Raw genomic sequence first — 14316 nt, 5'->3', positions numbered from 1 at the left:
CTGCTGCTGCTGTGTGTATAAAAGGTGTAAAAAAGGCGGGAGGACAAATCGCGGGTGTCACTGGTGTCCCTGAAGGCGGATCTCTGCGCGGCTCTGGTGAGTTTTACACCGAGGTTCCGATCCCATCCTATCCGATCTTTCTCGGACAGCGCGTAGCTGGACTCTGCTAGTCTACCTTCTTTACTAACTACATTTATTATACACACACACACACACACACACACACACACACATATATACATACATAATGAGTACGTACTGTAGTCATATATACATTATATGTACTAATATACATACTTATATAAGTATAGCTATATAGAGGAAATTACAGTATGTTCAATCCCTTCCAGTAACGGATTGTCCATTTGAGGTCGCGGTGGTCCAGAGCCTATCCTGGTAGGCTTCTCAGTCAAACATCCTCCTTCACTCACGTTAAGGACAGTTAGATTCTCCAGTGAACCTCGCTTTCTCCTTTATTCATTTAGCTGATGCTTTTCTTACAGCAACTTAAAATATGAAGGTACTTACCCATTTGTACAGCCGGTTAATTCGTACTGGAGTCATCGCAGGGTAAATACCATGCTCAAGGACAGTGGGAGGAAACCGGAGCACTGCACCCGCAGTGGGCGGGATTTGAACCTGCAGCCGAAGAGCTCGGGCGCTGCGCCCCGTCTAAATGAAGCGTTTAAAGGGGAATTATAACAGGAATGAGATGGGGGGGGTGTCCTGCGTGGAGCCATAAAGGTCTCGTTTTTCAGGTCACTGAGCGTTTCACTATAAATAAATCAGATCTCATGACCGCATGTGATAAATGGCTGAGAGTAAAAGAGAGAGAAAGTGAAGGGAAAAGGTGAAAACTGCTGCAAATAACATTCAGTTGCTGGGTATTTATTTTGCATACATTCCTCATTAGTTCACACATAAACCTCTTGTGGCGTAGAGTCTGAAGCACTGATACGTTATCACTATGTCATGAATTAGGGCCAGAAATTTACTGGGGTTTTAATGTAAAATGTGTTTGCAAAGGGAGGTGCTGCATTATTTCAGGCCGGTGAGAAAATGAAGCAGATTATTAACCAGCGGTTCTCGGTCGCGGAGATCATTCGGTGAGCGGCGTCTCCGCTTGGACCTTCCATCAGCACAAGGCATTTACATTATTCATGCAGCTCTGTCGCATCCTATAGCTGTAAACGAATGAAACGAGACACAGGAACGGCAGCGGCAGGGACATCAAGGCGGGGATCCTCAGAAGCTTCGCAGCCGCTTCTGCTTTCATAAACTCCGACAAATCTGCCCACGTGAGCGAAATGTGTAGCTCCGCTTGCGGTAATTTGCTAACCCTTCTCCCTCTCTGGCTTTTCAGATACAACAAAAGGCCAACATGTGCTCCAAGCTAGAAACGGCGATGCAGTCTCTGATCGAGGTTTTCCACTCGTACTCTTCGAAAGAGGGAGACAAGAACAAGCTGAACAAAGGGGAGATGAAGAACCTTTTACAGGAAGAGCTCAGTGAATTCCTGACGGTGAGCTGGGAGAGGGGGCACCTAAAAACCACCAAGGAAAGAAATCCATTTCCTCCACAATTAAACCTAGAAATGCAACCGACAGAACATAACACGACCCCCATATTTGTACCTTCAGCAAACCTCCCTAATGCTCTGACACTCAGATCCTTAGGAGATGAGGAACATTTCCAGTGACGTCAACTCTTCTCCGCCTTTTGTTTCCCAGGCCTGTAAAGAACCCGATGTGGCAGACAGTATAATGAAGGAACTGGATGAGAACGCTGATGGAGAAGTGGACTTCCAGGAATTTGTAGTGCTGGTTGTAGCTCTAACCGTTGCCTGCAATTGTTTTCTTGAAGCTCAGGGGTGCAAAGAGTAATACGGAGTCATTCTTGGAGCACCTTCTGCCTTCTCTTAATAAACATCATTTCTTTAAATGAAGCCTTATTTTCTTCTTGGTTTTCTACCTCCTGCACACAGTTTATGAGCAGTAAGCTGCATATAGCGAACAGGCCTTGCAGGGCACACACACGCACACACACACACTCACACACACTCTGATGCAGAATACAGCAGCCTCGACCTGGGCGCAAATATAACGGATCTCACGTTGGACATAACAATGAAAACAAAGTTGACATTACTAGAAATCTAAGAGACCGCAGGAAAAAAAAGGCCTCAGAAATCTGGAGTGTGACAATGACTGCACGATGAAACATTTTCACCTGAAGACAACTGGAAAACACAAAACCAATCATTTAAATCTAGTCTGAACAGTAAGTGTGTATTAAAGTAATATGGAAGTGTGGAGATTTTTAATTGTCATCTACAGATAACTATGTTAAATTTATAAGGAAAAAAACATTTTCTTACTCGCAAGAAATATACAGATGATATTATTCTGCCTCTGATTTCCGACCTTCCCACCAGCCGCAAGGACTGAAGATGTCTGGGCTAAATGACCTTACAGCGCCACCTACTGGCGGGTATTTAGAACTAACGCTCTTCTCCGTCCGCAAGCGCGCCCTTCAGAGGCACTTATGCATGTACATTTATTCATTCAGCTGATGCTTTTCTCCAAAGCGACTTACAGTATTAAGGATACAATTAATTATTCACCCATTTATACAGCTGGGTAATTTTTACTGGTGCAATTTAGGGTAAGTACCTTGCTTGCGGGGGGCGCAGTGGGTTGGACCGGGTCCTGCTCTCCGGTAGGTCTGGGGTTCGAGTCCCGCTTGGGGTGCCTTGCGACGGACTGGCGTCCCGTCCCGGGTGTGTACCCTCCCCCTCCAGCCTTACGCCCTGTGTTGCCGGGTTAGGCTCCGGTTCCCTGCGACCCCGTATTAGACAAGCGGTTCTGAAAGTGTGCGTGTGTACCTTGCTTGCATCAAACCTGTGACCTCCAGGTCCAAAGGAAGCAGCTGGGACCACTTTAACAGCAGCTGTCCCAGTTGAACACTACACAAAATATCCACACAGCACACCCCCACTTTTTACTTCTCCATATATTTCAACTGTCCATTTGTACGTTTTCATACAAAATGAGTGGCAAATGACGACTGCGCACATTCGCTGTAACAGATAAGAGACTTTTCAATTGAGCGACGAATTGCCATTGCCACTAAACACATCGGGTCCAGTAAAAGTTTCCAGGAGACAAAGGCATGACAGGTGTGCCCATTAACACAGGTACATTTGCAAATTTTGATGACAGTTAGGGTGAAAAAGGAGAAATGTGTGAAATCAGTTATAGCACATAGAAATGTAGAAAAGCTTTAGACGATCCAAAGAACTGAGATTTTGGGTTGCAAACAGAACTGAGCACCAGACTCTGAAATTCTCAGTTTGACCAATCTGGTCATTATTTGACCTAGAATTAGAGATGGGGAGGTGTTTGGTGGAGGGTGCGGTGGTGCAGCGGGTTTGTCCGGGTCCTGCTCTCTGGTGGATCTGGGGTTTGAGTCCTGCTTGGGGTGCCTTGCAATGGACTGGCGTCCCGTTCTGGGTGTGTCCCCTCCCCCTCCAGCCTTGCGCCCTGTGTTGCCGGGTTAGGCTCCGGTTCACTGTGACTCCGCTCGGGACAAGCGGCCTCAGCCAGGTGTTTGGTGAAAGGCTCCACGCAATGAAGACGGAGGCTCATCCACTGGCTGTCCGGGAGTACCTTTCACATCAGGGTCCCCGCAGTGCAGGACCTGTCTCAGAAGCCTGGGGTGGAAGTTCAAACATGTTCACACGTCAATTTCCAGGTGACCCTGACATGTGTTCTTACTATCAAAGGAGTGAGCAGGGGAGTGCTTCTCACACCAGGCTGAGAGCAGCCAGCTGTCCAACGCACCTCACCTGTAGTAGAAATGTGCTGTTGAAAGCTGCGCCGCAATTTCTCAGCCCTTTATCGTTTATATCACGCACACGAACGACGTTGTTTGACCGCCTCCTCATGGAACTCACTTTTACCGACGCTCCATACTAGCTTGTTTGTTTCTTCATGCCGTTACTTACATATAGAAAGAGACATGACTTGGAGTCTTGATGAGGGCCGTTTCAGAGAGGAGAGCAGCGTGTGCCGTTACCCTCGCTTACCTTATTTACCTCACACAGAGTACAGTGATCATAACGCTGGTGGCTACATGCGGTTCAGCAGCTTCACACACACCTGCTGGTTTGGACCTGTCGCTTTAACGCTGTCTTTTTTTTGGCGGTTTTGGGCCGAAAGTGAGGCTCTACGCGCAGGAAGTGGTGGAAATAGTGGCGTTTTGGCTGTATTGAACCTCACGATGGCCTTAATTTGAGGAAAAAAAAAAAAAAGCTGGGATGGGGATTTTCAAACTACGGAAGTGGAGCTGTTTTCCCTCTGAAACAAAACAGCAAGTGCGCCATCTTTATTGAGGGAAAAAAAATACCTTTGGAAAATGTGTGTGTGTGTGCGTGACCTTACTCACGTGTATAGTGTTTAAATTTAGCAGTAGGATTTTTGAAACCCCTATAGGCACTTGAAAGATTTGTGTCCTGGACTCTGTGGAAGTAATGAGGACATACCTTTCTATAGAGAAACATTGTTATATCTGTTTTGTCACTTAAATAGTCCCATCATCATAAACTAATGGACACTAATGAAACTGACTGACCAGAGGCTTGTAGGTTCTAGCCATTGGAAGGACCAACAACAGTGTGTTTGGCAACATATATGGGAACTCAACAAATTCTTGAAATAAAAAGTACACTGGTATTTCATTTTAATATGAGTATTATGCACTGTATACACAGCAGTTTGGTGAGCTTATAACTAAACTTTGTATAGAGAAATGTAGAATACATTGCTCTTTTTAGAAATTACAACAGCTTTAAAACTGATATCTGAAACAATGAGATATGTCCACAATCTAGTACTTATTGATGTGTGCCATAAAAACGAGAGTTAAAAACAAAACTAATGACAACAATTAGATTAGCAGTCATTTCACCTGAACCATGAACTTATGTTCTGCATACTGATGTGGCAATAAGGAGAACTGGGTGTTTTTCCTCCCAGATCCTGTCCTATAGTATCTGTAAACTGCTTTCCAGAAGTCACACGAAGCTTCAGGACCTGAACCCCAAGCGCGGTGCTTCAACACAGCTATTTGTTATGCTGTGGGACTTTGGGCCACGCCACTGTGCCCTGGCCTCACTGCCACCAACACCAGGTTTCGCGGTGAGAATGCAGGATCGAAGAGAGGCACCAGCTGACTTTGCAAACCTACACAGAGAGAGGGGTAGGCCAGAAATCATTTGATGAATGACAGCATGATTCCATAGAGACCGTATGTTTAATTTCTAGTTTTCACATGCGAAGCAAAGCAAAGCATTACAGTTCTACATCGGTATACCTATATAAACAGTTTGAAAGCAGACTTCCTTTCACGCAACAGCTTGTCAGTTACATGGGAAAATGGGGCACTTGGTAGTATAATCATTAGCACTACTGTCTTTGGATCCAAAGGTCGCAGGTTCAATTCCCACTTCTGGCTGTAGTACCCTTGAGCAAGGCTGACTTACCCTAAATTTGCTCCAGTAAAATTACCCAGCTGTATAAACGGGTAAATAACTGTAAGCACTTTAACACTGTAAGTCGCTTTGAAAAAAGCGTCAGCTAAATGAACAAATGTGAGTATGGGAAAACAGAAGTTAAACACCGATTTCAAACTATGGGTTACCTGCTTTTTCTCACCTCTCTCTTGTAAGAACAGCATACGGTCCAAAAGCACCAGAGTCTCCACGACAGGTGCCAACAGCAGGACAAGGCTGAAGTACACAACCACACGGCCCTTCTGCTGCAGCATGGCATCAAGCCTGCTGTGGTCCAGTGGGAGGTCAGAGGGCAGCCCCACTCGTGGCAGGCCCAGTCGCGCATACCTGCAGGCATACGCAGATATAAGTGCAGAACAACATGGCTGGGTGCGCATTACATTGTTCTGAAATGAACCTGGAGTACGCACATACTGACATAAACATAACAATATTAGGACTTATCCTAGTTAAAAATCTGTCTAAGGATTCTGACAACGTAAAACTTGCGTGACAAATGGAAAGTCATTCAAACTCAAACCTTACAGCCACTCACAGCCTGCATTGTAGAAATGGTCAAATGTTCATCTCTTTTGACTACTAACTCTGAAAAGGGCAGAAGATGGGCCTTCTTGATGGTCTGAATGCCAGCCCTGCGCAAATCAGGTCGACACGCCCTGATCACGGTCTCCAAAACAGCCCGATAGCAGTGTGTCTTCAGCACCCCGCTCTCTGTCCTTAGCCTCTCGACGTAGTCCTCTATTGCATGGCAAGCACCCTCACGCGCTTTATATGACAGCTGGTGCCCAGGCAACCCTCTTACCCAAGAGCTCATTGGGTAGCCGAATTCTGAGCGAGAGGAATGGGTAGGGCAGGGAGGGACAAGAACTCCAGGAGGAGTTGGGTTTTCCTTGGTGGTAATCTTCATGTGGCAGCAGGCCACTGATGTGATGCCCAGGACATGGGGGCAGCTGGCAAAGTGCCGCAGGAGCGTGGCACTCAGGTCTCCACAAGCATGAAGGCCTGTCAGGATGAATCCTTCCGTCCTGAACTCCCTGTCCTCCTCTATTGCATCCAAACAACTGCGGTCTTTTTCCATGCACGAGCTACTGCTATAGCTGGAGATAGCCAGAGGTCTGAACATCTGACTCACAGCTTCCCCTCTCTCAACCACACGTTGCCTCTTAGGAGAAGACGGCAAGTCAAGGCATTTCGATTCTGGACAGTTCTGAAAAGCAACAGAATTTGACTGTGGATCTGTGATCAGACGGTCATGATCAACCTTTAGATCTGAAGACACATTGTGGACTATCTCATGTTGACTAAAGCAGTGAGACTGAGATGATGGCAAAGTTTGGCTCATATGGTAAAGGTCCTGATCTACATTTGATGCTGATTTCAGTTCTTTGTTTTTATTGTGCATCAGAGTAGCTGTATGTCTCTTGCTCTCACACGCTCCCATCTCTAGCTGTTTGATGAATTCTTCCCATGATGCTCTAGGGTTGACCCAGCCGATAACATGATTGGGTGAGGGGACAGTTGCAGCTACGGTATGCCGTGTTGTATTATCCTGGAAAAGCAAGATTACTGTCAAAACACTTTAAAACACAAATTAAAGTTAAAATTTCCACCAATCTTCACCGACTTATTTCACAATAGTCAGTACATCGCGTCACCTTCCTCTCAATTTGTTTTTTCAAAGTACTCAGTAGCTGTTCATCAAATTTTCTGGCCATGGAAACCAGAGCAGCATCCGCTTCAATCCCAGTGACTGAAAGGCCAAGCCCAAAAGACAGGAAGCGGGTCAAATGGCCCTAACGCAAATGAGAGGGTTTCAGTGAAAATGCAAAGAATTCCAGGAACTGTTGATTTTGTACAAAAAACGTACCAGTAGTAGGTTGTGCAAATATGTTAAGAGATGCAGTAAACACTGGCTGCTTACTCATTTCTTCACAATGCAATTCATGGATGGGAAAGACAAACATAGTACATACACACACAAAATCTTGTTGGTCGGGTGTGAGGTTTACCTGTCCAGATCCCACGTCCACCACAGTTTTGCAACAAGTTTTATCACAGAGTGTTTTTACCAACTGGGGGGAAATCAAAGAGAAATGACATAAGATGATACAATAATAAATAATTTTTCATAATGTTTTCTAACTAATTTTAGGATATACGATAAAAATTAAAAAGTCATCCGTATCTTTGTACAAACACTTAGCAGATGCATTTTAGACATTCTATGCAGAGTCAAATGGAAGACCCTTGTTAGACATGTGATAAAGTGTTTAATGCATTAATCTTCTACACTTGTTTGAAAGGCCAAGGCTCCAAGGATGGCACCCGTACTGCTCCTAGTTTGCGGATCTCGTGTTGCTTCTTAGGCTTCACATGTTTGCGAAAAATATGTCCCAGCAGCGAGCTTTGGCTATTGTTCTTGTGGAACTCCTCAGGCCGCAAGGAACCTGCATCCTGTGCTCCTTGATCTTGGGGCCTTCTAGAAAAAGCCAAAATGTGTGCCGAAGTACGGAATGCCAGTAGTGACAGAGGCCACACAGAAGGGTAACTGTAACGAAGAAATCTTTTCAAATTAGAATTTGATGTCTATAAAATTCTCAGCAGAAGTTCAATTAATTTTTAGGATGATATTCTAACAGCATCACTGAGGCACTTACCATCTTTCCGTGAAATTGTTGTCTAGCAAGAGGTTAGCTATCTGGGGAGCTGAAAGGTCACAAAGGGCTTCCTGCCACCCAGGGGGGAGTGTCGCCCACAAATCTTCACTGAAAAACTCCTGCAGGAATCAAGGCAGAAACCTATGTCATATATACTGTACAGGCTTCTCTTGTGTAGGAACCATTATTTGTGTCTGAATATTCGCTTGAAAAGAGACTTCTCATAAGAATGCTTTATGAGCATTGAACAACAAAAATGGATGATGTTTTCATCCCATTTTCACCAATTATGCACAATTCATACCTTTTTCTTAAAACAATGAGACAATCCAATTCAGCTCACATTACCAGAACACCAACGAATGGCACAGTTCTCATTGTTTAATTACTTAAAATGCTCAGCTGACAAATCTGTAAAGAATCATTTGCACTAAAGGAATAATAAACACATTCATAATGACATTGCCTTTGAAGAGAATTCTCTGTGTTATATCACTTAATAATGATAAGGTTTTCCTTTGCCTTTTCAACTTTTATAACTTTATTTTTTCTTTAGGGCTCAGTATATCATATAGGAAAATACACGGTAGCAAGATAGGTATTTTGAACTGAAATTCCTGCTCTTTTTGGGCACTTCTTGAAAATGAGAGCCAATAAATTGCTGTATAAATTTTTCTGGTAAAAATTACACTAGCTCATAAGTCTGAATTCTTGTAAAAGAAGTGTTTGTTATGCTAGAGAAGCCTGTATGGTGTTAGCAATACTCAGTGATCCAGCACCTAATTAAAGGAAATTATTCTTCTTCACAATGACTGAAGTCTTGATGGTTCCAATTAATACTTGTTCATAATAGTGTGATACACAGTGAGGGTGTGAACACATTAACATCTGCTGCTGGTACCACCATAACACATGCACATAGTTACTGGAAACAAAAACCTAGTTCCCATGGCTCCCATGACTATTTATATTCTCGTTTCACAGTGAGATGGTGCTGAAGTGGAGAGAAAAGTTCTAAAATTGTATCTCTTATTTGCCTTTTTCCTGGACCATGTTTCCCTCTTGTGCTCTTGTTAATAAACCCTGCTGTGGTTCAAAAAATCTCAGTGGGAGAGTCATCCTGACAGAAGTATCAGGGAACTGTCACAAAGAGTTACAAGTGATAATATAAAAAATACATATTACATCTTTAAAATAATTAGCATACACTTGATTTTTAAAAAAGAATTTCGTTCTTTGAATCTGGAGTCATATGATAAATCAAAGTGTTGCGGCAAAGTCAAGATGCTGCATAACATTTATACACCAGCAACATAATACTAATACATAACTTACATGCAAATTTATATTAGTCTACTCAGCTGGGCCCCATCATCATATAGCATACGGCAATAACGGAAACTTTGTTTAACCCGGAGAAGAGCCCTGATGAAAAATAATACGGATGAGTACGTACAATGATGTAGGAATCAGAGATGTGTTTGTACTGGGAAAGGAACGAGGTGACATCTCTGGCCAGCTCTCTCAGCTGCTGTGAGGAGAAGGTGCACGATCCCATCGCAACTGTTGCACACAGAGAAACACACACACACACACACATAAACACACACTGGCTCTCCATGTTACATGTTTACAAATGATCAAACACAGGAACATTTTCAGGCTAATAGTACTTTCTTCACCAGCATGTTTTCAAAAGTTCGTGCGTTGCGAAACAAAAGCAATCCGCATTTCCGCACCCAGCCATCAGTTGGCTGTAAAACACACCCAGAAGGAACAGTGCTGGACATCATCCTTGATCCAGCTCAGCTCCGAAGTGTTTCCAGCTTATCTCTGGTTCTAGACATGTCATGAATCGGTCAACAAATCACATCGCATAGGAGTCTGCTGAGACAAGGCGTTTTTATTTTCTATCACTTTAAATTATTTTTAATGCAGTTCATAGCTAATAATACTAAAATGATGAATCTTTTATTTATTACAAAGTCATGTGAAGAGCTCTTCTTTCTTAAATCTTTACCCCGTACTTTTTACATGGATGGAAACCGAGGGTCATCTGCGTTATTAAGCTTTTACTGTGTTTTACAAAAAAAAGGTGAAAGTGGCCAGAAGCTGACAAACACTGGACACGCTTATGTCGTGAATCCATCAGCAATTAGAACGTGGGGAGAAAATATTTTAGAAATTAAATTAATTTTCAAAAGTACGTTCAAATTTCTAATATCCAGCAACCCTGCAGGAATCAACTGTTTTCCATGATGATCATGGGGTTGGAAGGAAGGATCAGTTATTTTATTAATAATACTTCACATGACGGTTTCACAGAACTCACCCCACATCGTGATGAATAAACGCAGAGACATGTATTATTATATAGCTTTTATTGATTGTCAACTAGTGGTAAAAGTGACTTAGAGTCATATAACAACAAGTTTGAGACTCTCTGCTCTGCTGATAATTATTTATTATTATTATTGTTGTGTTCGACAACTGCGAGTGTATATACGTACACACGGATTACACACAAACAAACCAATATTACATACATACATAGACTAGACAAGGTTCATTTAATCAAGTGGAAAAAAACTGACGATAGGGTATTAGGCGAGTAACACTCACTTCATACCTACACAACTGGACGAACCTCGCAGCTTGGAGCCCGTGAACCTTGAACCGGAAGCAGATGCTCTGTACGGCGGAAACAGAACGCGCACATGTCAGTGGGGGGTTCCGCGCGTGCCAACAATGCAGTGCTTTTACGCTGCTGATCGCTTATGTGTACTTTTTACACATTGTGCTTCATTTCTGTCGTGTTTGTGAAGCTCGTGGTAAGGGTTTTTTTTAATTTTTTTTTTTTTATTATTTAAAAATCGAGTCGGAAACACGTCTTCTCTCTCGGTCACACAGCAGACAGTGGATCTGTTGTTCCTGTGGTTCTTGTACTCGCGCAACAGTTTGATGGACATAAATATTTTTAGTCGTGTAATAACACTGACTGAAATGAAGAGCTATATATTGTAATTGTGTCTAGCTAGCAGTGTTTTGAATGATATTGTTTTGTGACAGTGATGTTTCTGTACATATTGACCTGCTGCTGTGTGCTGTACTTCACACAAAGTGAAAGTAAATCACGGTTCTTTCACATTCTGATGTAAAAAAGCTTTACCAGTGAAATATTAGCTTGTTAGTTACCAACAGGCAACACCTACCTTGAAATGTCCAGAAAATTCTATATGTTTAAATAAATGTTTACAGAAGTGTACAGTGACTCAGTGTCCGCGTAATTTACGTCAGTTTCATTTCCTTCTTTGTGTTTTCCTCATCTTTTCAGACAGATGCCCAGTCTTGATTTTTCCAGAACTTCACCTCAAGTAAAGGCACATGTCATACGAAAACATTTTTGAGTACTTAATAATTCTTCGGCATTACCCGGCTGGAATGAAGAGCAGAGCTGAAGTGTGAGCGCTTTTTATGTACCTCCTTGAGAGACCACTCGTAACTTGTCGGAAATGTCTGGCATCATCATTAATCTGGAGGTCTCCCACAACGATGGGCCTACCGCTTGCGACGCAAGGAGGAAATCAGATGGAAAAATTAAACACGAGAAGTTTCTTAAGAGACGTAGAGTTTTAGAACGGAGATGCCTCCTCCGCAGTAAGCAGAACCAGCGCAAACAGAAGAAACAAGCCTCAGATGAAAGGCCACGCAAGACTGATGTCTTCTCCATACATTCTAATAGCTCGTATTCCCCCACCAACGCATCCCATTGTAGCCAGAGCATCCCAAAGAAACCTAAACAAGGCCTAGATGGAAAGCCATTTTATGTGAAAGATCAAGATAAGAAACAAGACTTAGGACAGCCAAAATTTATGAAAAATAAGGATAAGACACCTAAACAAGACAGAGAAGGAAAGCCAAAATCTATGAAAATTCAGGATATGAAACCCTTTGTGCCCAATTTGCACACCCAGAAATGCTCTGTTCTTAATCCCCCAGCTTCTGTAAAGCTCACATTTCCCAAGAGCTTTTCCACTATCGTTACCAGTCCATTTGAGAGCAGCTCCACAAGCACCCAATCTAAAAGATCAAATCCAACCAGTACTACAGCCCAAAGCAGCAAGGGTCAAGGTCACGCCCAGCACACTGCACAGATTCCTGAACAAGTTAAACTTATTGGCAATCCGCTGAAATACCTGGCTATTGACTGTGAGATGGTGGGAACAGGTCCCAAAGGTCGATATAATGAGTTAGCGCGTTGTAGCATTGTGTCATACAACGGGGATGTTCTTTATGACCATTACATCAAGCCCATTTCTCCTGTGACTGATTTTCGGACTCGGTGGAGTGGAGTCACACGGACCCACCTCATAAATGCTAAGCCATTTTCACAAGCCAAAAGTGAGGTAAGCACGTAGTATAAGAACCGCTAACAAAAATCATTGTCTGTTATTTACCAATTGCAAGTCATTACTTTGAAAAGGTCTCTAGCATCACATCTCATGGACAAATACTGGTAGAAGAGATAATAAACGTGTTAATGCAGGGTTGCAGAATGTTATGTCAAACCTGCAACTAATATGTTCAATATGTTTTGCATCCATTAGATACTGAAGATCCTAAAGGGGAAAGTTGTGGTGGGCCATGCCATCCACAACGATTTCAAGGCTTTGTCATATAGTCACCCTTCAGGCCTCACGCGTGACACCTCCTGCATTCCGCTGCTCAATAAGAAGGCTGGCTTTCCAGAAGCGCAGCTAGCATCGCTGAAGAAGCTCACAAAAGCCCTCCTCAATAAAGACATCCAGGTGACCCTGCTTCATGGTGCTTTTAGCTTAGTTTTACCCTTTTTCTGTCACAGAGCAATTAATTTCAATCAGTACTATAATTACAAATTTACTCAATTGTCTAAAACCTTGAAGCATCTAGTGGTTAGAATTAACTTTACAGCAATACTTCAGTGACTATAATGTTTTGTCTTTTGTAGGTTGGTAAAAGTGGGCACTCCTCTGTAGAAGATGCCAGAGCTTCCATGGAACTTTACAAGATTGTGGAGGTGGAATGGGAGAAGACTTTGGCTTCTTCTAGCATTTGAACTATATCCATAGGCAGCTGTGAGGCTTGTTACCTTGCACTGCCCAGCCTGAAACTATACTGTTTATGGAAATGGGGTGAAGTACTGTATCTGGTTTTTCTTTTTGCTCTTAAAGGACTCAAGTAAAGTTTTAAACTTTGTGTATATATGTACATTTTTGTACTTTTGTCTTTTACCATTTTTACTTCGATAATGAAAACAAATTGTGCTTATTTTTGTAAAACAGCTGATTGTACCCTTAATAAACATTTAACTGATTTGTTTTGCTAGAGGCCTGTATCAGGCTCGTAGCAGAGCATTCCTTTCCATAGCTCATTCATCTTTCACATTGCAAGCAAGCAGTTGTAACCAAGGTCATCAGTTTTCCTTTTGTGGGCACATGAATGGCCAATAAGTCTATGTCTTCCTGCTGTAGGAGCAGGGCCTGGTCCGTGTCCTACATGCACTATTGCTTGTGTCCTGGTTGAGTGAGTCAGCTTCACTCCTGTGTTGTGAATTCTACACTGACCCATTAACTGCACACAACTCTTCCCTCATTTGCCAAAAACCCAGTACTAGACCTTCATGTGGTCAAGATGATAAAGAAATTTGAAGGATGATATTTTAAAAGGAATGAGCTACATCAAACACCTTACCTCTCAGCAGGCTATTAGTTATGATTTATTTCACTAATGATGTGTCCTCCAAGAAATGAGGACATGTCTTCGTGGCATCTATTCACAAATTCTACTGAAACTTGACAGTTGAGGCCTTCTGTCCATATCCAATTGTTTCTCTTGTCTAGATGAAAAATGCTACAGGGTTAGTAGAACAAATTTTATACCCCATACTTGCCTTCTGAGGGGTGCGGTGGCACAGTGGTGCAGTGGGTTGGACTGGGTCCTGCTCTCTGGTGGGTCTGGGGTTCGAGTCCTGCTTGGGGTGCCTTGCAACAGACTGGTGTCCTGCCCTGGGTGTGTCCCCTCCCCCTCCAGCCCCATGCCCTGTGTTAC

At 43.0% G+C, this 14316-nt stretch overlaps 3 protein-coding genes across 6 annotated transcripts; 2 read left to right on the top strand and 1 right to left on the bottom strand.

Moving 5' to 3' along the window:
• s100a1 (S100 calcium binding protein A1) lies at positions 1 to 1945 on the top strand. Its single transcript, XM_018739744.2, has 3 exons — positions 1 to 96; positions 1364 to 1522; positions 1731 to 1945. The coding sequence occupies exons 2-3, from the start codon at positions 1382 to 1384 to the stop codon at positions 1881 to 1883; spliced, it is 294 nt and encodes a 97-aa protein (XP_018595260.1). The 5' UTR covers positions 1 to 96; positions 1364 to 1381; the 3' UTR covers positions 1884 to 1945.
• Positions 1946 to 4734: 2789 nt separating this feature from the next.
• On the bottom strand, positions 4735 to 10929 carry mettl25b (methyltransferase like 25B). 4 transcript variants are annotated; one of them, XM_018739673.2, is made up of 9 exons: positions 10852 to 10929; positions 9686 to 9792; positions 8230 to 8348; positions 7904 to 8120; positions 7582 to 7644; positions 7228 to 7365; positions 6157 to 7121; positions 5715 to 5899; positions 4735 to 5243 (listed from the first exon to the last, which is right to left on the bottom strand). In XM_018739673.2, exons 2-9 carry the CDS (start codon positions 9785 to 9787, stop codon positions 5131 to 5133), a joined length of 1902 nt encoding a protein of 633 aa, XP_018595189.1. In that variant the 5' UTR covers positions 9788 to 9792; positions 10852 to 10929; the 3' UTR covers positions 4735 to 5130. The 4 variants fall into 4 exon arrangements, with proteins under 4 accessions (XP_018595189.1, XP_018595188.1, XP_018595190.1 ...); XM_018739672.2 differs by having other exon boundaries at positions 10859 to 10907; XM_018739674.2 differs by having other exon boundaries at positions 10863 to 10897.
• isg20l2 (interferon stimulated exonuclease gene 20-like 2) lies at positions 10929 to 13454 on the top strand. The gene is made up of 4 exons (XM_018739677.1): positions 10929 to 11060; positions 11564 to 12635; positions 12837 to 13037; positions 13217 to 13454. The coding sequence occupies exons 2-4, from the start codon at positions 11742 to 11744 to the stop codon at positions 13322 to 13324; spliced, it is 1203 nt and encodes a 400-aa protein (XP_018595193.1). The 5' UTR covers positions 10929 to 11060; positions 11564 to 11741; the 3' UTR covers positions 13325 to 13454.
• The last annotated feature ends 862 nt before the right edge of the window (positions 13455 to 14316 follow it).

Source organism: Scleropages formosus, chromosome 18, assembly GCF_900964775.1.
Source record: "Scleropages formosus chromosome 18, fSclFor1.1, whole genome shotgun sequence".
Lineage (NCBI taxonomy): Eukaryota > Metazoa > Chordata > Actinopteri > Osteoglossiformes > Osteoglossidae > Scleropages > Scleropages formosus.
Note: the sequence above shows the minus strand (reverse complement) of the source record. Positions and strands in the feature narration are given on the sequence as shown.

Coding starts and splice junctions, on each gene's coding strand:
- s100a1 (XM_018739744.2), top strand. CDS start 1,382: ATGTGCTCCAAGCTAGAAACGGCGATGCAGTCTCTGATCGAGGTTTTC. Junction 1,523..1,730: donor AGCTCAGTGAATTCCTGACG/GTGAGCTGGGAG, acceptor TTTGTTTCCCAG/GCCTGTAAAGAACCCGATGT.
- isg20l2 (XM_018739677.1), top strand. CDS start 11,742: ATGTCTGGCATCATCATTAATCTGGAGGTCTCCCACAACGATGGGCCT. Junction 12,636..12,836: donor TTTCACAAGCCAAAAGTGAG/GTAAGCACGTAG, acceptor TGCATCCATTAG/ATACTGAAGATCCTAAAGGG. Junction 13,038..13,216: donor TCCTCAATAAAGACATCCAG/GTGACCCTGCTT, acceptor TGTCTTTTGTAG/GTTGGTAAAAGTGGGCACTC.
- mettl25b (XM_018739673.2), bottom strand. CDS start 9,787: ATGGGATCGTGCACCTTCTCCTCACAGCAGCTGAGAGAGCTGGCCAGA. Junction 7,366..7,581: donor TGGACGTGGGATCTGGACAG/GTAAACCTCACA, acceptor CATTTGCGTTAG/GGCCATTTGACCCGCTTCCT. Junction 5,244..5,714: donor GCTGTTCTTACAAGAGAGAG/GTGAGAAAAAGC, acceptor CTCTCTGTGTAG/GTTTGCAAAGTCAGCTGGTG.